General features: G+C 51.9%; 3 protein-coding genes across 13 annotated transcripts in view; 1 reads left to right on the top strand and 2 right to left on the bottom strand.

Moving 5' to 3' along the window:
• Window positions 1-1857: 1857 nt before the first annotated feature.
• TNNC2 (troponin C2, fast skeletal type) lies at window positions 1858-13308 on the bottom strand. Of its 4 annotated transcripts, XM_037982726.2 has the most exons (8): window positions 13190-13308; window positions 12108-12185; window positions 11316-11407; window positions 3420-3471; window positions 3133-3276; window positions 2930-3044; window positions 2630-2766; window positions 1858-2023 (listed from the first exon to the last, which is right to left on the bottom strand). In XM_037982726.2, exons 2-8 carry the CDS (start codon window positions 12145-12147, stop codon window positions 1992-1994), a joined length of 612 nt encoding a protein of 203 aa, XP_037838654.1. In that variant the 5' UTR covers window positions 12148-12185; window positions 13190-13308; the 3' UTR covers window positions 1858-1991. The 4 variants fall into 4 exon arrangements, with proteins under 4 accessions (XP_037838654.1, XP_037838655.1, XP_072862330.1 ...); XM_037982727.2 differs by lacking the exon at window positions 12108-12185 and having other exon boundaries at window positions 13190-13304; XM_073006229.1 differs by lacking the exons at window positions 11316-11407; window positions 12108-12185; window positions 13190-13308 and adding an exon at window positions 6710-11280.
• On the top strand, window positions 12721-22593 carry SNX21 (sorting nexin family member 21). 7 transcript variants are annotated; one of them, XM_008015691.3, is made up of 5 exons: window positions 12723-12959; window positions 13220-13493; window positions 13985-14142; window positions 19790-19800; window positions 19982-22593. In XM_008015691.3, exons 1-5 carry the CDS (start codon window positions 12939-12941, stop codon window positions 19998-20000), a joined length of 483 nt encoding a protein of 160 aa, XP_008013882.3. In that variant the 5' UTR covers window positions 12723-12938; the 3' UTR covers window positions 20001-22593. The 7 variants fall into 7 exon arrangements, with proteins under 7 accessions (XP_072862319.1, XP_037838651.2, XP_008013882.3 ...); XM_073006218.1 differs by lacking the exons at window positions 19790-19800; window positions 19982-22593 and adding an exon at window positions 17617-17900 and having other exon boundaries at window positions 12721-12959; XM_037982723.2 differs by lacking the exons at window positions 19790-19800; window positions 19982-22593 and adding an exon at window positions 15585-17051 and having other exon boundaries at window positions 12721-12959.
• ACOT8 (acyl-CoA thioesterase 8) overlaps window positions 21038-26261 on the bottom strand; it is a 17233-nt gene continuing 12009 nt past the window's right edge. For both annotated transcript variants that reach the window (XM_008015700.3, XM_073006226.1), the window contains 3 exons: window positions 23550-23707; window positions 22827-23021; window positions 21038-21273 (listed from right to left, as the gene is read on the bottom strand). In XM_008015700.3, the coding sequence (XP_008013891.1) occupies window positions 21155-21273; window positions 22827-23021; window positions 23550-23707 (472 nt within the window). In that variant the 3' untranslated portion in view covers window positions 21038-21154. The remainder of the gene's footprint in view (window positions 21274-22826; window positions 23022-23549; window positions 23708-26261) is intronic.

The following is a 26261-nucleotide window of genomic DNA, read 5'->3' as shown; positions in this document are numbered from 1 at the left end:
CTCATTTAAAAAACAAAACAGGGCTGGGCGAGTTGGCTCATGCCTGTAATCCCAGCACTTTGGGAGGCCAAGGAGGGCGGATCACGAGGTCAGGAGATCAAGACCATCCTGGCTAACACGGTGAAACCCCGACTCTACTAAAAATACAAAAAAAATTAGCCAGGCGTGGTGGTGGGTGCCTGTAGTCCCGGTTACTTGGGAGGCTGAGGCAGGAGAATGGCGTGAACCTGGAAGGCGAAGCTTGCAGTGAGCCGAGATCGTGCCACTGCACTCCAGTCTGGGCGACAGAGCGAGACTCCATCTCAAAAAAAAAAAAAACAAAAAACAAAAAAACAGAAGGCCAGGCATGGTGGCTCATGTCTGTAATCCCAGCACTTTGGGAGGCTGAGGCAGGCGGATCACCTGAGGTCAGGAGTTCAAGACCAACCTGGCCAACATGGCGAAACCTGATCTCTACTAAAAATACAAAAATTAGCCAGGCATGGTGGTGGGCACCTGTAATCTGAGCTACTTGAGAGGCTAAGGCAGGAGAATCGCTTGAACCCAGGAGGCGGAGTTGCAGTGAGCCAAGATTGTGCCACTGCACCCCAGCCTGGGTGACAAGAGCAAAACTCTGTTAAAAAGAAAAAAAAAAATGCTTGCTATGTGCCAGGCACTGCTATAAGCACTTTGCACACACTAACTTCTTCTCACAACCCTGTGTGTACTATCATTATCCCCATTTTACAGGTGAGAAAACTGAGGCACAGAGTGGTTTAGTTTGTCACAGGCAGTGAGCACTCACACTCAGGCATTCTGTCTCTAAAGCTAAACTACCCCCTACACTTAATTAGCTGTGATCTGATACGTGTTGTATACAAATCACTATGTCAGCAAATAGCCAGTGAGGGGAGGGTTCGAGGGAAGAGATGGTGTCTGAGCTGGGTCTTGTAGGTTGAAGAATCTGCCAGCTTATAAGAAGGACAAGGTCATTCCAGGGAGAGCAAACAACATGTGCAAAGTACCAAGGGCTTGAAAATGTACTCCAGGTCCACATCAGGAATAAATTGCCCAGTGTGGCTGTGGAAAGAAAGAGAGGGAGGGAGGGAAGGAATTTGGATCTCATTCTAGAAGCAGTGAGGAGCACCGAACTCTTTCAATAGGGCAGTGGCCAGGTCAGATACTTTAGCTCGCTGGTGCTGATGGCCCTCTGTAGAGCGCACTGGCTGAGACTAGGTGGAGGCAGAGATCTGGGGTCAAATGATGAGATCAGAATCTCCTTAGTGGGTGCCTCCACCCTCCCCTACCGCCACCAGTACAAAGCGAGGAGTAAGCACTTGGAAGAAAAGAGGAAGTAAAAGGTCAAGCAGAAACAATGCTACCTGGCATAGATGGGCACCTACTCCCCCTCTCCCCAGCTAGGGAGCCTGCAGAAGGTGGCAGCTATGACAACATCTAAGATGCCAACATTCCAGAAAAGAAGGACGGTGGGGAAGTGAGGGAGCTTCCCAGCTCCCCAGGGTTCTAGCCTCTCCCACCCTCTCACCCTACCTGCAGTCCCGGGACCCCTCCGCAGTCTGCCGGCTCACCCTGACTCAACTCCAAGCCCCTGCAGCCTCCTGGAGCCACCACTGCCCCGTCCGTCAAGCTGCGCACACCCAGCGCCAGCTGTCGGGAGCCAGCTGTGAACCTGCAGAGCCTGTCTCGGGCTCCAGGGCCCAGCTCCCTTCCGCATCTCGCTGCTCCCACATCCCGCAGCTCCGACAGCCTCTCCCGGGATCCCTGAGGGTGCTCCAGGTGGTGCCAGCTGGGATGGCGCCCTGGACCGCAACCTTTGAGACCCACGGTTCCCGGCTTTCCCCCCATTCAGGCCACGAGTTTTGGAACATTTGCTTTTATTCCTTGCAGACAAAGACCCACAAGGGGCCGTGCCTCCCTGGTGGGGACCCGGCAGGGCAGAGTCTCCCACACCCTAGGGACACGCGATCTTGGTGGAGGCGACTGACCACTCCTTACTGCACGCCCTCCATCATCTTCAGGAACTCTGTGGGAAAGGAGAGGAAGATGGTCAGGGGTCCCACTGGGGACGCAGAGGCCAGGCCAGGGCTCCAACCACACAGAGGGGATGACTTTTTTTTGTTTTTGTTGAGACAGAGTCTCGCTCTGTCGCCAAGGTCGCCAAGGTCTGTCGCCCAGGCTAGAGTGCAGTGGCACAATCATAGCTCATTGCAGCCTCAATCTCCTGGGCTCAAGCAATCCTCCCACCTCAGCCCCTGGAGCAACTGGGACCACAGGCACATACCACCACGCCCGCCTTTTTATTTTATTTTTTGTAAAGACAGGGTCTCACTATGTTGCCCAGGCTGGTCTCGAACTCCTGGCCTCAAGCAATCCTCCCGCTTCATCCTCCCAAAGTTCCAGGATTTTACAGTCCTGAGTCACCACGCCCCCCCTGCCTGTTCATTAATTGATAAACTGCACAGAGGCGTGGGTGCTTCTATACCCGCCCCCAGGAGACTAGGGGAACTTTTGAAGTTATGCCCAGCCCAGCCCACAAGGCCAAAGACACTGCACGGGAGCCAGGCACCAGTGCTCGCCGTCCCCTGTGGCTCCCACCCACTCTTCCCAAGCTCCCGTGGCCCTCCCTCACCGTCGAAGTCAATGCGGCCGTCATTGTTCTTGTCTCCGTCTTTCATCAGAGATTCGATCTCCTCCTCCGTCACGTGCTCCCCAGAGGCCCTGAAAATCTCAGCCAGCTCCTCCGGGTCGATGTAGCCATCTGCATTCCTTCAGGTCCAAGGGTCAGGGCAGGGCTCAGGGCCAGGGCGAGCTGCCCTGTCCACCACACTCCACGCCCCGCTTCCGCACCCCCAACCCGGGGAACCCTCCAGCGCTGCCGCCAGGCTCTGACTGCTCAGCCCCTCCCTCGGCTCCCAGGCCCCCAGCGCACCTGTCGAAGATGCGGAAGCACTCGGCCAGCTCCTCCTCGCTCTTCCCCTTGGCGTCCTCTTTCATCTGGCGCACCATCATGACTAAGAACTCCTCGAAGTCGATGGTGCCGCTGCCTGCGGGGAGCAGGTGGTGGACTGAGCCTGAGCCCAGCCGCTGCCGCCTTTCCACACCATCCCCTGCCTCCGAGGGACACCCGCTCACCGTCCTCATCCACCTCCTCGATGATGGCGTCCAGCTCCTCCTTGGTGGGTGTCTGGCCCAGCATCCTCATCACCGTGCCCAACTCCTTGACGCTGATGTCCCCACCACCATCAGCATCAAACATGTCAAAGGCAGCCTTGAACTCTGCACGGGAGGGCGGAGGGCAAAGTGCAGAAGTGAGGCCAGCTGGACTGTCAGCCTCACATCTACCCCCACAACCCTGCCCAGAGGCCAACATGTCCCCAGCATACATCCACCCAGCCCCCAGCCTGCTGCGCCTCACTCACCAGCGATCATCTCCTCGCTGAGGTAGGACCTGGCCTCAGCCTGCTGGTCCGTCTGCAGGAGACACAGAGAAAGTCTGAGCTGAAGAGGCAGCCCCAGGGCAGTTGCTCTCCTGAACCCCATTCTTTCCAACCGTCACTCTCTCAGCGCTTCTTGGTCCTCCAAAAGAACAACTTCAAACTTGTCACATAATTGTGTGCCCGCACAGCACCCAATCACAGTTTTGTTTTGCCTTGCTCTGTCACACAGGCTGGAGTGCAGTAGTGTGATCACAGCTCACTGCAGCCTCAACCTCCTCAGCTCAAGCAGTCGTCCCACCTCAGCCTCCTGAGTAGCTGGGACTATAGTGTACACCATGCCTGACTCATTTTTTAAAGTTTTTGTAGAGACAGAGTCCCACTATATTACACAGGCTTGTTTTGAACTTCTGGGCTCGAGTGATCCTCCCACCTCAGCCTCCCAAAGTGCTAGGACTACAGACTTGAGTCACTGTGCCCAGCTTCTGACCCCAGTTTTTGTTTTTGTTTGTTTTTTGTTTTTGTGACAGAATCTCACCCTGTCGCCCAGGCTGGAGTACAATGGTGTGATCTCGGCTTACTGCAACCTCCACCTCCTGGGTTCAAGCGATTCTCCTCCCTCAGCCTCCCAAGTAGCTGGGATTACAGGCATGTGCAAACACGCCCAGCTAATTTTTGTATTTTTAGTAGAGACGGGGTTTCACCATGTTGGCCAGGTTAGTCTTGAACTCCTGGCTTCAGGTGATCCACCCACCTTGGCTTCCCAAAGTGTTGGGATTACAGGCGTGAGCCACCATGCCAGGCCTGACCCCAGTTTTTTTGTTTGTTTTGTTTTGTTTTTGAGACAGAGTTTTGCTCTTGTTGCCCAGGCTGCAGTGCAATGGCACAATCTCAGCTCACCACAACCGCAACCCCCACCTCCCAGGTTCAAGCGATTCTTCTCCCTCAGCCTCCCGAGTAGCTGGGATTATAGGCATGCACCACAATGCCCAGCTAATTTTGTATTTTTAGTAGAGATGAGGTTTCTCCATGTTGGTCAGGCTGGTCTTGAACTCCTGACCTTAAGTGATCTGCCTGCCTCGGCTTCCCAAAGTGATGGCATTACAGGCGTGAGCCACCACACGTGGCCTGTGACCCCAGTTTTGAGAAAAAGAGAGGAGACAACAAATTAAGCCCAAGGCCTTCTCACTTGTCAATTGAAGGCCAAGTCAGGAACTCCCCAGTGACCTTAGGTAAGTCACTTAGCATGCATTCATCTTTTCTCTGTAGCTTTTCAGGGATGAGATATCAGGGGTGTGAAAGGGTTTTGTAAAGGCTAGCACCATTCCAGCACTATTTTCCAGTTTTCTGTAGCTCCTAGTGGTGCCCCGTACTTTAATAGTTGCTCAATAAAATGTTTGTTCTCAAATAAATAATAATGCAACACAAAGTTATTGAGTACTTGCTGCACGTCAGGCCGCAGATCAGGCACTGAGACCACGAAGAAGAGACAGAGGACATATCATCCCACCCCTCAGAGAACTGGCAGAGTCAGAGACTGTAAGCTTCCTTCTTAGGATTCAGTCATTGGAGAAAAGGCCCCTCATGTTGGGCCGAATGTGATGGAGGCCTTGACATGAAAGTGAGATATCTGCGGGGGTTTCCAGGTCATACCCAAGCCAGGCCATCTGGGTCAGAGGCTTTGGATTGAGGCTGGCAGTGAGGACGGGGTGAGGCTTCCAAGGAGCTCTTCAGCCGGCTGGCTGCCGGCCCTCCTCCTTCTCCCCCTCCTTCCTCTCCTCCTCTTTCCCTGTGCCAGGAGGGCAGGCTATTTTTAGTTAGGCATGGGCAACAGCAGCTGGCCTCCGGGATCTAGTTACTCCTTGAAGTGAAGTGGGCAGGGGGATCTCAGACGAAAACAACAGCTCCAAATCAGAACCCCTCTCTAGGAGAGCGGAGTCTCTCTAACTCTGGTCTGTCATCTTCTGCCCCTTCCCATCATCCTCAGGGCTCCCAGAGGCCTGCATCTGAGCAGGCCCCACACCCTGCCCACCTCCTGTCTTCTGGAGGAGGCTTTCTTCTCTCCATAATGATAGGAGGGTTTGGCCAGGCTTCTGGCTCACCCCTGCCACTGGCCTACTGGGTGACTCACTCTGACCCCTCAGAGTCCCCACTGTGTGAAGGAAACAAGCTAAGAGCTCTTCACAGGTCTACGAATGACACTGCTGGAAGTTTCCGAAAGTGAGTAGGCAGTCAGCAAGCCTTGAGGATCAATCTCTGGAATATCCCAGCCCTCCCCTTTCAAGAAAAGCCAAAGGCCTTCCTCTAAGACACCTGGGTTCCAGGAACCTCCATGCTCCAACCTCAAACATCCCAGTTACTGCCCCACAAAGCACTCAGGTCTGGCCTGAAAGAGGTCCAGAGTGCTCCCACAAGTAAAGGCACAAAGTTCCCTCTTGTCCTTACCATGGTTGCTGGTGACCAGGACTCCCCTGCTGCAGGTTGCCTCCTTTGCACTCCGCCACCCAAAGATGCCCGGGTCTGCTCTAGCCCCCAGGATTTGTAGGGGCTCCCTCCCCTCCCACCTCCCTGCTCCCCAGCACTGGAGACCCTGCCCAATCAGATCCTAGGGTCAGCGAGCCCCACCCCTCCCACAGTCTGAACCCATTACCTAATTTAGCCAAGGGCCCTTGCAGAGAAATTTAAGCCTCCAAGCAGGTGGCAGGCCTTGACGTCCTAGATTCTTGTGAGGAAGTCCCGCCCTGTTCCACCGCCTTGAAGTCCCCCCGACCGAGGAAGAACATTGGCTCCAAGATGGTAAGGACGATCAGAGTAGTAAAGAGTGAGGCAGCATGGTAAAATGGGGAGAGTACAAGCCTTGAAGTCCAAAACCCAAGATCCAAGGCCAGCCTCTGCAAGCTGTATGACCTTGGGCAGGTAGCAGTGCCTCTCTGAGTCATTTCTTCATCTGTGGAAATGGACCTTTCTGTGGGGTCTCCCTCACAGAGAGAACATGGTAAATGGGAACCCAGGTATAAGTCACCTAGCTTGTGCCGGGTACACAGCGTTGATGCTTGGCAAGAGGAATGTCCTGTCTTTGAACCATGGTAAGGGGCAGGGGATAGAAGAAGGGGAAAGTGACAGCTGGGCAACTGTTTACTGAACCCCCACAATGTGCCACACACTGTGCTAAGCATTTTAACATGATCTCATCTAGTGCTCCTCCTATGAGATAGCAACTATTATTATCTCCATTTGACTGCAGATATTTGTAAATCATAAAGGTCTATACTCACTCTGTCACCAAGGCTGATGTGCAGTGGTACTATTATAGCTCGCTGCAGCCTCGATCTCCTGGGCTCAAGTGATCCTCCCACCTCAGCCTCCCGAGTAGCTGGGACTAGCAGTGCACCACCACGCCTGGCTTTTTTTTTTTTCCTTTTTTGTATTTTTTGTAGAGATGGGGGTTTCACCATGTTGCCCAGGCTGGTCTCGAACTCCTAGGCTCAAGGGATCCTTGAATCCTTGGCCTCCCGAAGTGCTAGAATTACAGTCATGAGGCACCATGCCCACCCATGTTGATGATTCTATTAATCCCGACTGGAGGGAAGTTGGGACAGACAGTCCTTGGGGGACCTGTCTAGATGGAAAAATGTATGGAGGGATGGAGGAGAGGAGGATGTGCATTTGGAGGAGAAATAATCATTGAAAGCAAAGATCCTTCTCTCAAAGTTACCTTCTCCATGGAAAGGGTGTTTAGATTCACTTTTTTGGGGTAAGGAGTAGGCAAGGGAAGGTTATTTAAGTGGCAAAGGGGTAGCTGGCCCCTTCCTAGAGCTCAGTGAAGAAATCTGGTCATCTGGGGAGTAAAGGGGTGGGCAAAGCAAGTCCAGAGGGAACCCACCCTGAGAATCCACAAGGTAAAGGCTGGGCACTGGGGAGTAGGCAAGACTTGTGGACAGTGACTACGTCGACAGAAAGAGCACCAAGACAACCGATAGCAGGCTCTGGGGCCAGGAAATGGGGTTGGACACCAAGGAATGCAGATGGACAGTGACAACTGGGCTGCCCCCTTCCCCTATATATAGACATTCCCAAGGAAAGCTCGGCAGGGCTGGGCCAAGCTAAATAAGGCCTCCCCCAGGCAGGCAGAGTGCCAAAGCCTGAGACCCATGGGATTCCAATTTAGTTTTTGTTTTTTTTTTCTTTTGAGACAGAGTCTCACTCTGTCACCCAGGCTGGAGTGCAGTGGCGCAATCTCAGTTCACTGCAACCTCTGCCTCCTGGGTTCAAGTGATTCTCCTGCCTCAGCCTCCCAAGTAGCTGGAATTACAGGCATGAGCCACCATGCCCAGCTAATTTTTTTTTTTTTTGAGACGGAGTTTTGATTTCGTTGCCCGGGCTGGAGTGCAATGGTGCGATCTCGGCTCACCACAACCTCCACCTCCTGAGTTCAAGCGATTCTCCTGCCTCAGCCTCCTGAATAGCTGGAATCACAGGCATGAGCCACCATGCCCAGCTAATTTTGTATTTTTAATAGAGACAGGGTTTCTCCATGTTGGTCAAGCTGGTCTCAAACTCCTGACCTCAGGTGATCCGCCCACCTCAGCCTCCCAAAGTACTGGGATTACAGGTGTGAGCCACCACACCTGGCCAATTTTTGTATTTTTCATAGAGTCAAGGTTTCATCGGCCGGGCGTGGTGGCTCACACCTGTAATTCCACCACTTTGGGAGGCCGAGGCAGGCGGATCATGAGGTCAGGAGATCGAGACCATCCTGGCTAAAATTGGGAAACCCTGTCTCTACTAAAAATACAAAAAATTAGCTGGGCATGGTGGTGGGCACCTGTAGTCCCAGCTACTCGGGAGGCTGAGGCAGGAGAATGGTGTGAACCCGGGAGGCAGAGCTTGCAGTGAGCCGAGATTGAGCCACTGCACACCAGCCCGGGCAACAGAGAGAGACTACGTCTCAAAAAAAAAAAAAAAAGCTTTCATCACGTTGGCCAGGCTGATCTCAAACTCCTGACCTCAAGCCTCCTAAAGTGGTGGGATTATGGGTGTGAGCCACCGAGCCCGGCCTTTGTTCTCTTGTTTATTCAGGGGAATAGATAAGTCCCAAATTGCTTATGTGGCCAAGCAAGGTCCCACTGGCACTTCTAATCTCCCTCCTCCTCCCCTCCACATCGTGTTGCTGTCTGCTCTGATCAGACTTTAAAATACTGCTCTAGGCTGGGCACGGTGGCTCATGCCTGTAATCCCAGCATTTTGGGAGGTTGAGGCTGGCAGATCACAAGGTCAGGAGTTTGAGACCATCCTGGCCAGCATGGTGAAACCCTGTCTGTACTAAAAATACAAAAAATTGCTGCCGGGTGTGGTGGTGGGCACCTGTAGTCCCAGCTACTCAGGAGGCTGAGGCAGAAGAATCACGAACTTAGCAGGTGAAGGTTGCAGTGAGCCACTGCAGTCATGCCACTGCACTCCAGCCTGGGTGACAGAGGGAGACTGCATCTCAAAAAAAAAAAAAAAGACTGCTCTAAACTCCACCTTCATGAACCTTCAGGCCTTTGCACATGCTGTTTTTTTCCTGCCAGAAACTCCCATCTTTCCTCTCTTCATCTGTCTACTTCCCCTGTCATCTTTCTCAGCTCTAACATCACTTCCTTGGGGATCCTTCCTCCCCCTATGTCCAGGCCAGGGAGTCTAAGGTGATCTCCAGTAGTTTCCTCAATCATAGCACTGAGCACGCCTTATGATCACAACCCATTCTACGTTCTACAGATCATCACATTTCCCAGTGCTTAGCACTTGCCACGTAGCAGGAGTTCAACAGATACTATATTCTACATAAGAATAACTGAACTGGATGGTGTTTAGTTCAATACAAGGGGGAACTTCCTAATAGTCATAGTTGAAGAATAACGGGAACAGGCAGCTTCAGGAGGTAATGAGCTCCCTGTCACTGAGTATACCCAAGCAGGAGATAGATGACCATTTCTCAGGGAGGCTGTAAGGAGAGATCCATACAGAGTTTAAAAATGGGGACAGTGGCTCACACTTTTAATCCTAGCACTTTGGGAGGCTGAGGCAGGTGGATCTCTTGAGCCCAGGAGTTTGATACCAGCCTGGGCAACATGGCAACATACCAGCCTGTTTCCAATAAAAAAAAATTAAAATAAAACAAAGAATGGTGGATGGTGGCTCATGCTTGTAATCCCAGCACTTTGGGAGGCAGAGGTAGGAGGATCTCTTCAGGCCAGGAGTTCAAGATCAGCCTTGGCAACATGCAACCCCACCTTTACAAAAAAATAAAATATTAGCCAGGCATGGTGGCACATATCTGTAGTCCCAGATACTTGGGAGGCTGAGGTGGGAGAATCACTTGAGCCCAGGAGTTTGAGGCTGCAGTGAGCTATGATCGCACCACTGCACTCCAGCCTCACAACAGAGTGAGACTCTGTCTCTGAAAGAGGCCAGGTGCGGTGGCTCACCTCTGTAATCCCAGCACTTTGGGAGGCTGAGGCAGGTGGATCATTTGAGGTCAGGAGTTCGAGACTAGCCTGGCCAACATGGTGAAACCCCATCTCTACTAAATATACAAAAATTAGCTGAGTGTGGTGGCACACACCTGTAATTCCAGCTACTCAGGAGGCTAAGGCAGGAAAATCGCTTGAACCCAGGAGATGGAAGTTGCAGTGAGCCGAGAGTGTGCCACTGGACTCCAGCCTGGGTGACAGAGTGAGACTCTGTCTCAAAAAAATAAATAAATACATAAAAATAAAAAGGAAGAAGAAAGAAGCAGAAGGAGGAAGAAGGAAGCAAAAAGAAGAAGAAATAATAATAGTGGAGAATGCGCAACCTTGAGATCTGCTAGTTCTGACTGTTTGTATGACCTAGCATAAGCCTTTCCCCTCACTAAGCCTCAGGCTACCTATCTGTAAAACGGAGGTGATAGGCCAGATTTCTGAGGGGTCCTGCTGCTTTAACAACCCATGGTTTCATGAAGACCAGCTTTGTGCCCAGACACATAAGGCATATACCAAAGGACAAGTTATTTTTTAACCAATGGTTGGTGAATGATTGAGTGTTGAATTAATAAATGAAGTATGTCTTTTTTGTCCCAATATCTTGCCCATAAGCCAAATGAAGAGTAATTCGAGGTTTGAAATTGTGCAAACTGGCCAAGCACAGTGGCTCATGCCTGTAATCCCAGCACTTTGGGAGGTACAGACGGGCAGATCACTTGAGGCCAGGTGTTCGAGACTAGCCTGGCCAATATGGTGAAACCCCATTTCTACTAAAAATACAAAAATTAGCCAGGCGTGGTGGCGCATGCTTGTAGTCCCAGCTACTCAGGAGGCTGAGGCAGGAGAATTGCTTGAACCTGGGAGGCAGAGTTTACAGTGAGCCAAGACCCCATCACTGTACTCTGGCCTGGGCAACAGAGCAAGACTCTGTCTCCCTCCCTAAAAAATAAATAAATAAATAAATAAATAAATAAATAAATAAATGAAATTGCACAAACTTAGGCTTAAAATCCATCCCAGCCCCTCGCCGTGTGTGGTGGCTCACTCTTGCAATCCCAGCAGTTTGGCAGTCTGAGGCGGCGGGCGGATCACGAAGTCAAGAGATCAAGACCATCCTGGCCAACACGGTGAAACCCCGTCTCTACTAAAAATACAAAATTAGCCAGGCATGGTGGTGGATGCCTGTAGCCCCAGCTACTCGGGAGGCTGAGGCAGGAGAATCACCTGAACCCAGGAGGTGGAGGTTGCGGTGAGCCGAGATTGCGCCATTGCACTCCAGCCTGGGCAACAAGAGCAAAACTCCTCAAAGAAAAAAAAAAAAAAAAAATTCCCCAGCCCCTCTGTTTCCCAGATGTGGATCTTGGGGAAGTCACTTTACCTCAGTTTCTTCATCTTGAAAATGGACCATTAATGTCCAGTTACAGCCTCTTCCCCAGGACGCTGTGAGGGACGGATGTGACAATAAAGTGCCTAGAGCGGGATGTAGAAAGTGGATCCTCAGAAAATAAGAACCCCAGCCTTTCTGCTCACATGGGAAGGCAGGGAGCTGAAATACTTTCTGCTTATTCTAAGGCATTTTCCCCTACCCTTCTGTCCTGCGCCACTCAGAAAGGGCAGGAGCTACTTTGGAGAGATTTTGATTTTATTTGTTGTATTGTATAACTATCAAAATCTGCCCTAACAACTGATATCTAGGCTTTGTGACAGGAAGCCACAATAACTTTCTCTTGACCTGCAGCTGCCCTGAGGATAAAAGATAAAACAAAGCTGGGGAGCCGCTGAGATGATCAGGCCTGCTGCACGGGAAAAGGGCAGTATGGGCTCCAGGCCCCATACTCAGAGACCTCTGAGGGAGGCAGAGGCAGGCAGATCACTTGAGCCCAGGAATTCGAGACCAGCCTGGGCAATGTGGCCAAATCCCATCTCTACAAAAAATACAAAAATTAGCTGGGTGTGGTGGCGAACGTCTGTAGTCCTAGCTACTGGGGTGGGAGGGATGACCTGAACCCAGGGAGACGGAGGTTGCACTAAGCCAAGATGGTGCCATTGCACTCCAGCCTAGGCAACAGAGTGAGGCTATATCTCAAAAGAAAAAGAAAGAAAGAAGGAAAGAGAGAGACAGAGAGAAAGAAACCTCTGGCAAGCTGTGTGGTTTAGCCAAGTAACTCACCCTCTCTGGTCCTCAGTTTCCCTGTTTGCCTACTTCCCATGTATGAGGTTCAAATCAGATTGTGCAATCCTGCGAACACTGTAGGAACAATAATCATTATGTAAGTGATCACTTCGTCAGCCCTTGCTCTATGCCAGGCACTGGACGAGGATTCTTTTTTTTTTTTTTTTTTTTGAGACGGAGTCTTGCTCTGTCACCCAGGCTAGAGTGCAGAGGCCAGATCTCGGCTCACTGCAAGCTCCGCCTCCCGGGTTCACGCCATTCTCCTGCCTCAGCCTCCCGAGTAGCTGGGACTACAGGCGCCCGCCACCTGGACGAGGATTCTTACAAGAGCTGCAAAATTAGTTTTAGCAGTACTGTTCCTGTTTTACATATGAGAAAATCTAGGCTCAGCGAGGTCAGATTCCGACCCAAATCACACATCTCCTGGCCTTCGTTTTCTTTCGGGAGACATGGCCTCCCTAATATCGCATAATTACTTTGTGAAGTTAAAGAGCGTTGGGTGGAAATTAGTGGGGCAGATTGGAGATGACGTGGGTGGGGTGGGAGGATTCCAGGAGGGTACGCCCCTGGCCGGACTGGGATGATTTTGCGGCAGGCCTGGGACTCCCTCAGGCCGACCTAGGCTTCCCAAGTCCCTCCTAAAGCCAAGGGCCCGGGATTCTCGGGCGGCTCGGGCGAGCGGGCGGGGCAGGAGGCGGGGCGGCAGCAGGAAGCGGCCCGAGCGGCGCTCGGAGCGGCCTGAGCCCAGCGGAGCCCTGCAGAACCCGGCCGGCCTCCATGGGCTGCGGGGGGCTGCACCCGGACCTTTGGGGCGCGGCACGCCCCTGAATGCACCGTGGGACGCAGGAGGTAGAGGCGCACGAGGCGGCGCAAGAGACGTTGGGAGGGTCCCGAGCCCCTCCGGGCAAGAACGCGGTCCTAGGCTAAGTGGGTTGCGGGGAAAGCGACGCGAGCTGGGTCCCCTGGTTCGCAGGACCTCGGACTGCCAGGGGGTAGGGCCTCCGCGCGCCCCTCCCTCTCCGGTCCGGGCCCCGCCCCTCCTCCTCCTCAGCCGGGCTGGGGTCCTCCTCCTCCCGGACCTGGGACACAGCGTCGCGCGCTCCCCCCAGGGTGCCATGGCCTCCCGGCTCCTGCACCGGCTGCGACACGCCTTGGCAGGCGACGGCCCCGGGGAGGCGGCGGCCACCCCAGAGGCCGAGCAGTTTCCGGAGAGCTCAGAGCTGGAGGACGACGACGCCGAGGGCCTGTCCTCCCGACTCAGCGGCACCCTCAGCTTCACCAGCGCCGAGGACGACGAGGACGACGAGGACGAGGACGAGGACGACGCGGAGGCTGGCCCTGACCCGCTGCCCCTTGGGGATGGGACGTCAGGAGAAGACGCAGGCGAGTGCAGGAGGACGGAGGCGGGAACCCTGGGGCTGGATTAGGCCTCCATCCCTGCTGCGTTCCCAGAGCATCCAGGGCGCTGAGTTGATCCAGCTGAAACTCCCACACTTCTTAAAGAGCCTGGGCCACTTCTTGGTTATGTGACCTTGAGAGAGTCTTAACCCCCCTCTGAGCCAAGTTTTCCCTTGTGTCAAGTGGGAGAACTCACTCTCATCTCAGAATTGGCTGCAGGCATTAAATGTACAGGGCCTGGAATCCGAATGGAAATGATGTATTAGCGATATTTTGAGGGTGGAGCTATTAATTTAGCCCCTACTGTCTGCCAGGCACGGTGTTTGGCTTCTCGGTGCCTCTCTGCCACTCAGTTTCCATTTCTGTAAAATGGGGGTAAATCCTGCCTCACATTGGGAGGATGAGTGAGGCCACGGCAGTGATTAATGTCGACCCTGGCCCTAGGCCCATTGATATGACTGGTCATGTGTCTGCAGAACGGAGCCCCCCACCTGATGGGCAGCGGGGCAGTCAGCTCCTGGCGCGGCAGCTGCAGGATTTCTGGAAGAAGTCCCGGAACACCCTGACACCCCAGCGGCTGCTCTTCGAAGTGACCAGCGCTAACGTTGTCAAGGACCCGCCCTCCAAGTACGTGGTGAGTGAGGGTCCAGAACCCCTGGGCTGTGAGTCTAGAAGTACGGCTACGAGCAAGTAGGGAAGACCCCAACTTCCTGAGGGGTCTATGCAGTTATAAATGGCTACCTCGTTTACAAATGGGGAAACTGAGGTCAGAAAGGGGATGTAACTTGAGCAAATCCTCACACAAATGACTTAGTTTCCTTGAGACTGAGTGAAGTGGGGATTAAGGACCTTCCTCTTATCCTGGTTTTGAGACTGAGAGAACTGGTGTGTGCACTTCCCTACCCAGCCCACAAGGTTTTTGCAAATTGTAGCAAGATGTGAGATAGGGAGAGACAGATGTTATCTGGGTGAAACTGGAGATCCAAGTTGCATGAGCTGGTGGTTAAGGATATAGGCTTTCAATCCAGACCAACCTTGACTCCCACTTATTTCCAGTTGTTTGACTCTGGGTGAGTTGTTTAATCTTGGTCATGTTCCGTTTCCTCACTATAGCAATGGGGAAAATGCAGAGGATTACAGCAGGAGTTAAATGAGACAGTGGACAAAAAGCCCTTAGCAGTGTGCCTGGCATTATGAAGTGCTCAATGAAATGGTAGCTATGTCATTATTATTTAACTTTGGGTTGAAAATGTTTGTCATCTGGGGCCTGCTGTGTCCTTATAACACACAGGTGAATCAGTTCTCAAGCACCCGACCCTGTACAGAATAGTCTTGTCCTAAGGGCTTGGCTTAGGGAGTTGGTGGAGGTTAGGATGAAGAGCAGTGTTGGGGAGGACCTTGGAGTCCCTTGCTGTTTTCCTTGCTGTTGAGAGACTGACTTGGAGAATGAGGTCTGCTCCTTTAATGCCCGCAGCAACTTCTGCTCCAGTCCCTTTTCAGGCCAGGCCTGAAAGGCAACTGAGCTGGCCACTCCTGTCAGTGGCAGCTCTCCATCTCTCACTCTCCTCCTCTACACCACCCTTCTCCACCTCTGACTCAGCAGGAGGGGGCCTGGAGCCCAGTCCCACATCTGGGCCTCTCCACCCTTTTCTGTTGCTGTTAGTAAGCAAGAGCCACACCCATGGGGTGACTACTCCAATTTCAGCAGGGACCGAGTCCGATTATTGAGTCTTTAAAAAATTTTTTTTTTTTGAGACGGAGTCTCGCTCTGTCACCCAGGCTGGAGTGCAGTGGCCGGATCTCAGCTCACTGCAAGCTCCGCCTCCCGGGTTCACGCCATTCTCCGGCCTCAGCCTCCCGAGTAGCTGGGACTACAGGTGCCCACCACCTCGCCCGGCTAGTTTTTTGCATTTTTTTTAGTAGAGACGGGGTTTCACCGTGTTAGCCAGGATGGTCTCGATCTCCTGACCTCGTGATGCACCCGTCTCGGCCTCCCAAAGTGCTGGGATTACAGGCTTGAGCCACCGCGCCCGGCCTAAAATTTTTTTTAAGACAAGGTCTCGTTCTGTCACTCAGGCTGGCGTACAGTGGTGCAGTCATAACTCACTGCAACCTCCAACTGGGCTCAATTAAGCGATCCTCCCACCTCAGCCTCCCAAGTAGCTAGGACTACAGGTATGCACCACCACGTGTGGCCAATGATGAAGTCTGAAGTGGCAAAGGTCTCAGAACTCTGGGGTGGACAAGGGTTCATACACAGGAAGGGGACACCAAGGAACAGCTCAGAGGCTGAGAGGAATGGGGGTGACTGTGGGTACCTGGATGGGAAGGGATGACAAGATAGAGCAGGATGGCCAAGTATGCCCCGGCCTGTGTCTGGAGAAGCAAGGCACCTCCTCTGTACGATGGGGACTCTAATTCCCCACTTAACTTGGGGGGGTGAAGGGCACAGGCTTTGGAGTCAGAGTCAGATCAACCTGGGTTTAAATCCCAGCTGGGCTGTTTTCCACCTGTGTGACTTAGGGCACGTATTTGAGCCCTTTGCCCCCTCTTTGAGCCTGCTTCCTCAGCTGTCAGAGATAAGGACACCTTCCCTGCAGTGCTGTTGTGATGATTAAATGAAATCATAGATATAAAGAGTGCTTGGTACAGCAGGAGGCACAGGGTAAGTGCTTGGGTAATGGAACCACGATCATTATCACCATCTGGCTGCACGTTACAAGGATCAATGAGATAATGGATACAAAATGTAAACTAGATGAACATAAAGGCTTATTATATAGACCAGTGTGTCCTGAAGAAAACTGGTGTCCTAAAGTGTGTCCTGCAGAAAACTGGTTCCCTGGAATGTTAATAGCTGTTTCTAAATAAAGGTTTTGCAGGCAATATGTTCTGAGAATGCAGTTAAATGAGAATACAGTAAGTGTCTTTATTGTTAAACTTTTTTTTTTTTGAGACGGAGTTTCGCTGTCGCCCAGGCTGGAGTGCAGTGGCCAGATCCCAGCTCACTGCAAGCTCCGCCTCCCGGATTTACGCCATTCTCCTGCCTCAGCCTCCCGAGTAGCTGGGACTATAGGTGCCTGCCACCTCACCCGGCTAGTTTTTTGTATTTTTTAGTAGAGACGGGGTTTCACCGTGTTAGCCAGGATGGTCTCGATCTCCTGACCTTGTGATCTGCCCGTCTCGGCCTCCCAAAGTGCTGGGATTACAGGCTTGAGCCACCGCGCCTGGCCTATTGTTAAACTTTTTAATCTCTAATATTAATGTACACTGTGAATCTTCAAGAGGACAGAGTAGGCAAACCTAACTGACCAGGAGTGGCTAGAGCGTTGTCAGTTCCACAGAACAAATGTGAGAGAAAGATCTGGATTTGCTATTAGGGTGCCTTTAAAATCTAACACTTGTTAACTCTCCTTTTAAACCTGTTGGCTTGGAATTATCGGTTAATCCATATTCAGGTTCTCAGACCTGGGAGGCGGGGAGCTTAGTGGTCATCTTGCTCAGTGTTTTCCAAACCTCAGTCATTCCAGTACCTCCCTGGTTCTTGTCCTATCTAAAAGTGCCACTTGTACTCTTTTCTTCTTAACATTTTTCTTTAAATGAACCTATTTTTTTTTCTTTTTCTTTATTTGAGACAGAGTCTTGCTCTGTTGCCCAGGTGTGAGTGCAGTGGTGCAATCTCAGCTCACTGCAACCTCTGCCTCCTAGGTTCAAGCAATCCTTCCACCTCAGCTTCCTGAGCAGCTGGGATTACAGGTGCCCACCACCACGCCTGGCTAACTTTTGCATTTTTAGTAGAGATGGGGTTTCACTGTTGGCCAGGCTGGTCTTGAACTCCTGACCTCAAGTGATCTGCCCGCTTCAGCCTCCCAAAGTGTTGGGATTACAGGTGTGAGCCACTGTGCCCAGCGGAACCTATTTTTTTCTTAAAATAAATTTATTTACTGAGACAGAGTCTTGCTCTGTCGCCTAGGCTGGAGTGCAGTGGCACGATGATAGCTCACTGCAGCCTCGAATTCCTGTGCTTACATGATCCAACTGCCTCAGCCACCTGAGTAGCTGGGACCACAAGTACCCAACTAATTGTTTTTCTTTTCTTGTTTTGTAGAGACAGGGTCTTGCCATGTTTCCCAGGCTGGTCTCGAACTCCTGGCCTTAAGCAGTCTCCTGCCTCAGCCTCCCAAAGTACTGGTCACTATGAGCCACTGTGCCCATCGTTTAAGTAAGTTTAAAAGACAACTTCATAGCACTACAGCATGTGGAAAGTCTCACTTGCCACAGAGAGAAGCTAGCCATAAAAATAAAAGTAGTGGGCCAGGCACGGTGGCTCACGCCTGTAATCCCAGCACTTTGGGAGGCTGAGGTGGGCAGATCACCTGAGGTCAGGAGTTTGAGACCAGCCTGACCAACATGGTGAAACCCCGTCTCTACTAAAAATACAAAAATGAGCCAGGCGTGGTGGCGCATGCCTATAATCCCAGCTACTCAGGTGACTGAGGCAGGAGAACTGCTTGAACCCGGGAGGCGGAAATTGCAGTGAGCAGAGATTGTGCCACTGCATGCCAGCCTGGGTGACATGGCGAGACTAAATTAAGTAAGTAAGTAATAAGTAGTGAAAATGAAACATCATTAAATCTTGCCTAGATGCTGTTGCCTAAAGAAGGCCCTGACCTGAGATCCACTTTCTGGCTCTTTTCTAAAAATGGAGATGAGAAGTGTTAGAGAAGTAGGTTTTTTTTTTTTTTTTTTTTTTTTTTGAGGCAGAGTTTCACTCTTGTAGCCCAGGCTGGAGTGCCATGAGCAATCTCAGCTCACCGCAACCTCCGCCTCCCAGGTTCAAGCGATTCTCCTGCCTCAGCCTCCCAAGTAGCTGGGATTACTGGCATGTGCCACCACGCCCAGCTAATTTTGCATTTTTGTTGCATGTTGGTCAGGCTGGTCTCGAATTCTCGACCTCAGGTGATCCACCTGCCTTGGCCTCCCAAAGTGCTGAGATTATAGGTGTGTGCGTGAGCCACTGCAACTGGCCCAAGAAGTACTTTTTAAAAAACCAAACTGAGAGCTGGCCGGGCATGGTGGCTCACGCCCGTAATCCCAGTACTCTGGGAGGCCAAGGCGGGCGGATCACAACAAGGTCAGGAGATCGAGACCATCCTGGCTAACACAGTGAAACCCCGTTGCTACCAAAAAATACAAAAAATTGTGGTGGGCACCTGTAGTCCCAGATACTCAGGAGGCTGAGGCAGGAGAATGGCGTGAACCCGGGAGGCCGTAGCTTGCACTGAGCCGAGACTGCGCCACTGCACTCCAGCACTCCAGCCTGGGCGACAGAGCGAGACTCCGTCTTAAAACAAAAACAAAAACAAAAAAAAACAAAACTGAGAGCTTCTCAATTTGTAGTCAGAAAAATTAAAAACAATTAGGCTGGGTGTGATGCTTACGGCTGTAATCTCAGCACTTTGGGAAGCCAAGGTAGGAAGATTGCTCAAGGCCAGGAGTTCAAGGCTAGCCCTGGCAACATAGGGAGACCCCCATCTCTACAAAAAAAAAAAAAAAAAAAAATTATTTTTTAAATAGCTGGGTGTGGTGGTGCATGCCTATAGTCCTAGCTACTTGGGAGGCTGAGGCAGAAGGAATGCTTGAGCCCAGGAGGTTGAAGCTGCAGTAAGCTATAATTGTACCACTGCACTTCAACCTGGCCAATGGAGTAAGACCCTGTCTCAAAAAAAAAAAAAAAAAAAAAAATTAAAAGGGGAGCCACCTCCTGATTCTGATGCAGTGATATTTACTCTAGTGCACACCACCTAAAAACCTCAGGTACCAATACTTGTACATGTCTCATTTTTGGACAAACACTGACTTGACCGAGCACTTCCTTCACTAGAAACAGAAGTGGACCCAGAGGGGATGGCCTTGCCTGAGGTCACACAGGGAGGGAGTAGCTGACCTTAGGTTAGAACTTGAGTCCTAGGCCAGTATACTTTTCACAGTTATGGCAATTGTGGCTATCTACAGACCTGTCCTCTGGGTCTAGTTTGGAAAATCCTGACCAGGGATGTGGAGGCCAGGTGTCCAAAGTGGAACAAGCTCCGTGCTGTTCCTAAAGGAGACCCAAGAGATTGGCCTGGGTTTCAGCTCTTGTCTGGTTTTCCAGCGGGGGCTGTCAGAAGAACTAACTGCTCTATGGGAAGGGAGTACAAAAAAAGGGGCAGCAGCCCCGGGCACTAAAGCTCATCTCTGTCTTTCTCTCTTCTTGCTGCCTTGGGCCTGGGTCATTTCAGACAAACCTCAGGTAAGATGGGACTGGGCTTCCCCGCCACTGTGGCAGCAGCTCCCGCCCTCCTGGGTGCTATCCCATGGGTGAAAGGAAGAGGTGGGGAGGCACAGCTGGGAGTGTGGGGGATGGGGAGGGATGGGGAGGGAACGGGCCCATGGACAACTTGCATTTGCCCTGACACCCACCCTCCCTGCAGCTCTACACCCTCGCCGTGATAGGCCCAGGGCCGCCAGATTGCCAGCCAGCCCAGATCTCTCGCCGTTACTCAGACTTTGAGCGGCTGCACCGAAACCTGCAGCGGCAATTCCGGGGCCCAATGGCTGCCATCTCCTTCCCCCGTAAGCGGCTGCGCCGGAATTTTACTGCAGAGACCATTGCCCGCCGTAGCCGGGCCTTTGAGCAGTTTTTGGGTCACCTGCAGGCAGTGCCTGAGCTGCGCCATGCCCCAGACCTGCAGGACTTCTTCGTGCTGCCAGAGCTGCGGCGGGCACAGAGCCTCACCTGTACTGGCCTCTATCGTGAGGCTCTGGCACTCTGGGCCACTGCCTGGCAGCTGCAAGCCCAGCTGGGCACCCCCTCTGGCCCAGACCGCCCCCTGCTGACCCTGGCTGGGCTGGCCGTGTGCCACCAGGAGCTGGAAGACCCTGGGGAGGCCCGGGCATGCTGTGAGAAGGCCCTGCAGCTGCTTGGGGACAAGAGCCTCCACCCTTTGCTGGCACCCTTTCTGGAGGCCCATGTTCGACTCTCCTGGCGCCTGGGCCTGGACAAACGTCAGTCAGAGGCTCGGCTCCAAGCCCTGCAGGAGGCAGGCCTTACCCCCACGCCACCCCCCAGTCTCAAAGAACTGCTCATCAAGGAGGTGCTGGACTAACCCTTGCCTAGGTTTAAGGCCACTGTGAGGAGAGAGGCTGCCCCAGAATGCAGGGGAAGGACCCAATGAGGACAGAATAGCTGGGAGCACCTAGAAGTTCCAAAAGAGAATGTGAAGCAGATCAAGGAAACTTCTGTTGAGCTGGGCTCAGGATGAGCTTTGGCTGGGGTTGCCCTGGTATAGTACAGAGAAGAAGTCTGACACAGCCTCTCCAGCTTATAAACAGCCAAGGGGCTGTGGCACAGGTCAGGGGCAATGTTCCCTTGGTGGTGGGCCCCCAAGCTGGCGAGGCCTCCTCTGAAGGCCAGGGACTCTGCCCTGGAGTCCTGGAGTTGAGGGATGAAGGCAAGGTCTGGCCCAGGGGAATTAAAGGCCAGCCACTCCAGTGGTATCAGTCTCTTTATTGGATGTGAGGGCCAAAAGGGACTGTACCTGCTGTCTCAGGAATGGGGATAGATGGGAGGTTCTTGAAGCCCCAGGCCAAGCTGGTACCTCTGGCTACAGCTTACTCTCTGAGACCTGGGGCTTCACTCGGATCACGCCCTCCTGGGCACAGGTCACAGCTAGGACTCCATCCTGACGCCACAGCCGCCCATGGACCAGCCCCCGAGAGCCACCTGTGGGTGAGGTGAAAGGTGAGGATGGCCTGCTTCAGAACAGCCAAATGCACTTCTTTTTTTTCTGAAACAGAGTCTCACTATGTTGCCCAGGCTGGTCTCAAGCTCCTGGGTTCAAGGGATCCTCCCTCCTCAGCCTCCTGAGCAGCTGAGATTACAGGCTTAGCACAGCACCACGCCCGACCTCCAAGTGGACTTCTTGAAAAGGGTCTGGCCCAGGGCAGGGCTGCCCCACACAAGGGTGTGCTGAGTGTCGTGGCTGCTCCAAATGCCCCTTCTTATTATGGACCATCATTGAGGGGTAACTCCTCCCACAGGAACCCCACTTGACAGTTTAAAAGCACTTTCACACCTCTGCTCGCTTCCTCAAAAAGATCACGGAGGGAGGAGCTCTCAGAACAGTCTCCTTCAACTGCTTGGCCAAGCAGAACTGCTATACCTCTGGCCACTCGTCTTAGGAAACCTATTGGCTCCCTGTATAATAAATCAAGCCAGATCCTCCAAGTGGTGATTCATGAAAAATATCCCCACTACCACTACCAAGGGGAAGAAGGGGCTCAGCAGAGGAATTAAAGCCATGAGGTCTGGCCTCTTCCCTCCCCACCTGGAGATTCTTTCTCCCTTGCTGGCTTTGGGCCTGAGTTTGATGTTTATGAGGATGATTGCTGGTTTCCCTTACACATAGCAGAGCTCACTCAGTTCTCACAGTAGCCAAAGGAAGCAGTTATGTGTTGTCCAGTTTTCCAGACCAGGACTGAAATCCAGAGAGGGTCAGGAATTTGGTTCCATGATGAGGCCAAATCTGAACCCATGTCCTCACTTCAAGGTTACCAATCTTGGATTGGGATGCTATTGGTACGTAAGAGTACCCCTTATCTGAGTATAACGAGTCCTTAAGTTTTTCCCTTGGTTTATCAAGCAAAGCCTTTCTTCATTTGAAATGTACTCCCTTGGAAAGGAGGTCAGGGTTCTGAAGCTAGACATTGATGAATGAGTCTTGTTTCTCGCTCTCCCCTGCAAGGAATGTCCAAGCAGTGAGGCCCTTAGGGACCACTGAATGCTCCAACCCCAATCAGGTTAGTCAGAGTCACTTAGAGAACTTAAAAATACAGTTTCCTGGACCTTATCCAAGACCTACTGAGTCAGAATCTTGAGGGTGGAATCAGAATCTATTTTGAAAAGGCGTCCCCAAATGGCAGTCTGATGGGCTGCCGGGTTTGGATACCATTGCTGTAATGTAACCCTCTTTGTTTAGATGAGGAAACAGGCTCAGACGGACGACACGATTTGCCTATTGTAATAAAAAGAATCTGAACTGGTTCTGGGACTAGAACTGGGTCCCTGGGAGAAGGTGAATCACATTCCCAGCACATTCTAGCAATTTAGAGCAGAGCAGATGTCCCAGCCTCACCCTCTCATTTTGAAGATGAAGATGCGAAAGTCTAGGAGGGAAGGAAAGGAAGTGACCTGTGCAGTGCCACACAGGAAGTCAGGGGAAGTCAGCATCTGCCACCCAAGGTCAGTGCCCTTGTCCCACACGGCCCCACACTCACCAGCCCAGGGGCTCTCGCACTCATAGAGCATCCAGTGGTCAGCTCGGAAGGGGGCGTGGAACCACATGGAATGGTCCAATGAGACCATGAAGTGCACCTTGTGCTGCCACTGGTGAGGCAGCACTGCAGTGCCCAAGAAGGCATAGTCGGAGATATAGGCGGCCACGCAGCAGTGCATCTTCATGTCACCCTCGCCTGCAACAGGTCCCCATCAGCCCTGGGCTCCTGGGCTTTCCAGCTCAGGACCTGCAGGGAGGTAGGGAAAAAGGGACTCCCGTGCATGGGTGTGCAGACTGGTTGCTGCACAAGAGCACTTGGCCTACAGGGTGTATGTGTGACGGGGGATAAGTGAGATGGTGATATGGGGAGGGCAGGGGTGAGCAGGGACTGAAATTCACCCAAGTCTCCCACACTAGGCCCCAAAAGGGGTGTCATCTTCCAATTTGCACAAAGACACTTTATGCTTAGCAGCAAAGCTGGACAACAACCCCAGTGAGGTGCCTTGCCTTCCTCAGAAAGGCCTTGTGTTGGGATTATAGTCACCTCCACATTCTCCCCATGCAAAGGGCTGAGAGGCCCCAGGTGAGAAGCTAAGCCAACTTCCCCATCATGCAGATAAGGAAACAGGCCCAGAGAAGGGAACTCATGTGCCCAAGGTCACACAGCAAATGAGTGGTAGACCCCTTGGAGAGTGGTTTCCTCCCATCCCTGGGGTCGTCTTACCAATATAGCCCCGGGCTCGCACCCAGAACATCTGTTTGGGCTCCATTCTCTGCAGCTGGCTCAGGGGGGATGGGTTTATTGGCTTGATCTCAATGGGGACCTCCTGAGCAGCAATTCGGTTGAGCGCCACTGGGTACCTCTTTTGGAGGTTAGGGTCCCTGAAAGTAAAGGGGAGAGGGATGGGGTGAGACCCAGGAAGAGAGGAAGTCACATCTGCATTGCCTCTTCTGACTCCCCTCATTCTTCCACAGGGAAGATATCCCCAAAGCTCCCCTCCCCTCGTGCCAGGCAAGATAGTACAGTGTTTGAATCCCTTCTTTGCCACTTATGAGCCATGTGGACTTGTGCTAATTAGTAATCTCTCTGAGTCTATTTTCCCATCTGCAAAGTGTGGATAATGATAGTAACCTACCTCATAACCAACACTGAAGTCAAGATCATGTATATCTAACCAACACATCATAGTCATAAGGCATACCCGATAATATGCCCTGTTCTAAGCATTGTACATACGATAGTATTCCTCACAACAACCCTGTGAGACAGGTACTATTACCCCCATTTCATCAGTGAAATAAGCACAGAGTCCAAGTAGCTTGCTTAAAAACTGGAGAGACAGCATTTGGACTTAGGCAATCTGGGTCCACAGTATGATTATTTTCTGTTTTTTTAGAGACAGGGTTGTCTTCTCACCCAGGCTGGAGTACAGTGGCGCAATCAGCTCACTGCAGTCTCCAACTCCCAGGCTCAAGCCATCCTCTCACCTTGGCCTCCCGAGTAGCTGGGACTAGAGGTGTACGCCACTATGCCTGGCTAATATTTTTATTTTTTCTCTTTTTTGAGATAGAGTCTAGTTCTGTCGCCCAGGCTTGAGTAAGGCAGTGCAATCTCAGCTCACTGCAACTTCCGCCTCCCAGGTTCAAGCGATTCTCCTGTCTCAGCCTCCCGAGTAGCTGGGATTACAGGCGCCTGCCACCACGCCCAGCTAATTTTTGTATTTTTACTAAAGACGGATTTCACTGTGTTGGCCAGGGTGGTCTCGAACTCCTGACCTCATGATCTGCCCGCCTCAGCCTCCCAAAGTGCTGGGATTATTTTTCCTTTTTTCATAGAGATGAGGTCTCCTTACGTTGCCCAGGCTGGTCTCAAAATCCTGGACTTAAGTGATCCTCCTACCTCAGCCTCCCAAAGTACTGGGATTACAGGAGTGAGCCGCTGTGCCCAGCCACTTCATTATTTTAAACACTCAAGAAACACTCTGCCTGACTTGGCCTGAGTTATGAGTTATGAAACCCTAGACAGTAGGGAACATTGTGTCCCCCCAGGGGGAGGAGCCCATTCCAAGGAATTCCCTTCAATACAGTGACAACCACCCACAGTGGTCTGCACAGGTACTGCCATTTTTACCCCTGTCCTCTGGAGTGCTGTCTGACAGAACCTTCTATGATAACGGAATGCCTCTCTGCACTGCACACTATGGTAGCCACTAGCCACATGTGACTATGGAGCACCTGAAATGTGACTATTGCAACTGAGGAACAGAACTGTTCATTCTATTGACTTTGTTGTTTTTTATTTTTTTAGATGGAATCTCGCTCTGTTGCCCAGTCAGGAATGCAGTGACTCGATCTTGCTCACTGCAACCTCTGCCTCCTGGGTCTAAGCGATTCTCCTGCCTCAGCCTCCTGAGTAGCTGGGATTACAGGCGTGCGCAACCACGCCTGGCTAATTTGTGTGTGTGTATTTTTAATAGAGATGGGGTTTCACCATGTTGGCCAGGCTGGTCTCGAACTCCTGACCTTGGGCGACCCACCCGCCTTGGCCTCCCAAAGTGCTGGGATTGCAGGCATGAACCACTGTGCCCGGTCCTATTTAATTTTAATTAATGTAATATAGCCACAAGTGGCTACAGACTACCTTACTGAACAGTACAGATCTAAATTCAAGGTCCTTTAACAATGTCTTCCTCTCATTTCAGCAAACATGTGTCGAGTTGCAACCACACACCAGGCCCTGTGTTTTTTCTGTTAACAGTGATATAACTACAATTCACTGCCATTGTGCTAGTTAGTACTAGCACACTACGTGCCTTATCTCTTTTATTTCATTTAATCCTCACAGCAACCTTATAAGGTAGGAATATGATTAGCACCATTTTATAATTGAGAGTACTGGCTCAGAGTGGGAAAGCAACTTGTCCAAACTCACACAGCTAGTAGGGACAAAATCTAGGATTGAATCCAGGACTTTCAGGTTCCCAAACCCACATCCTCCCATCATACTCTGCTGCCTCCCCAGTATCTAGCATGAGATAGAGACACTATCTCCTTATGATATAGCTAAGAAGTAGAGCAGAAATGAGCATTTCCTTTTTTTTTTTTTTTTTGAAATGGAGTCTCACTCCGTTGCCCAGGCTGGAGTGCAGTGGCTCGATCTCAGCTCACTGCAAGCTCCACCTCCCGGGTTCACACCATTCTCCTGTCTCAGCCTCCCGAGTAGCTGGGACTACAAGCGCCCACCACCTCGCCCGGCTAATTTTTTGTATTTTTTAGTAGAGATGGGGTTTCACTGTGTTAGCCAGGATGGTCTCAATCTCCTGACCTCGTGATCTGCCCGCCTCAGCCTCCCAAAGTGCTGGGATTACAGGTGCGAGCCACTGCGCCCGGCCAAGCATTCCCATTTTTTAGAAGAAACTAGGGCACTGGGGAGTTG

This window comes from Chlorocebus sabaeus, chromosome 2 (assembly GCF_047675955.1).
Source record: "Chlorocebus sabaeus isolate Y175 chromosome 2, mChlSab1.0.hap1, whole genome shotgun sequence".
Classification (NCBI taxonomy): domain Eukaryota; kingdom Metazoa; phylum Chordata; class Mammalia; order Primates; family Cercopithecidae; genus Chlorocebus; species Chlorocebus sabaeus.
The sequence above is the reverse complement of the archived record's forward strand: the minus strand, read 5'-3'. Positions and strand labels throughout refer to the sequence as shown.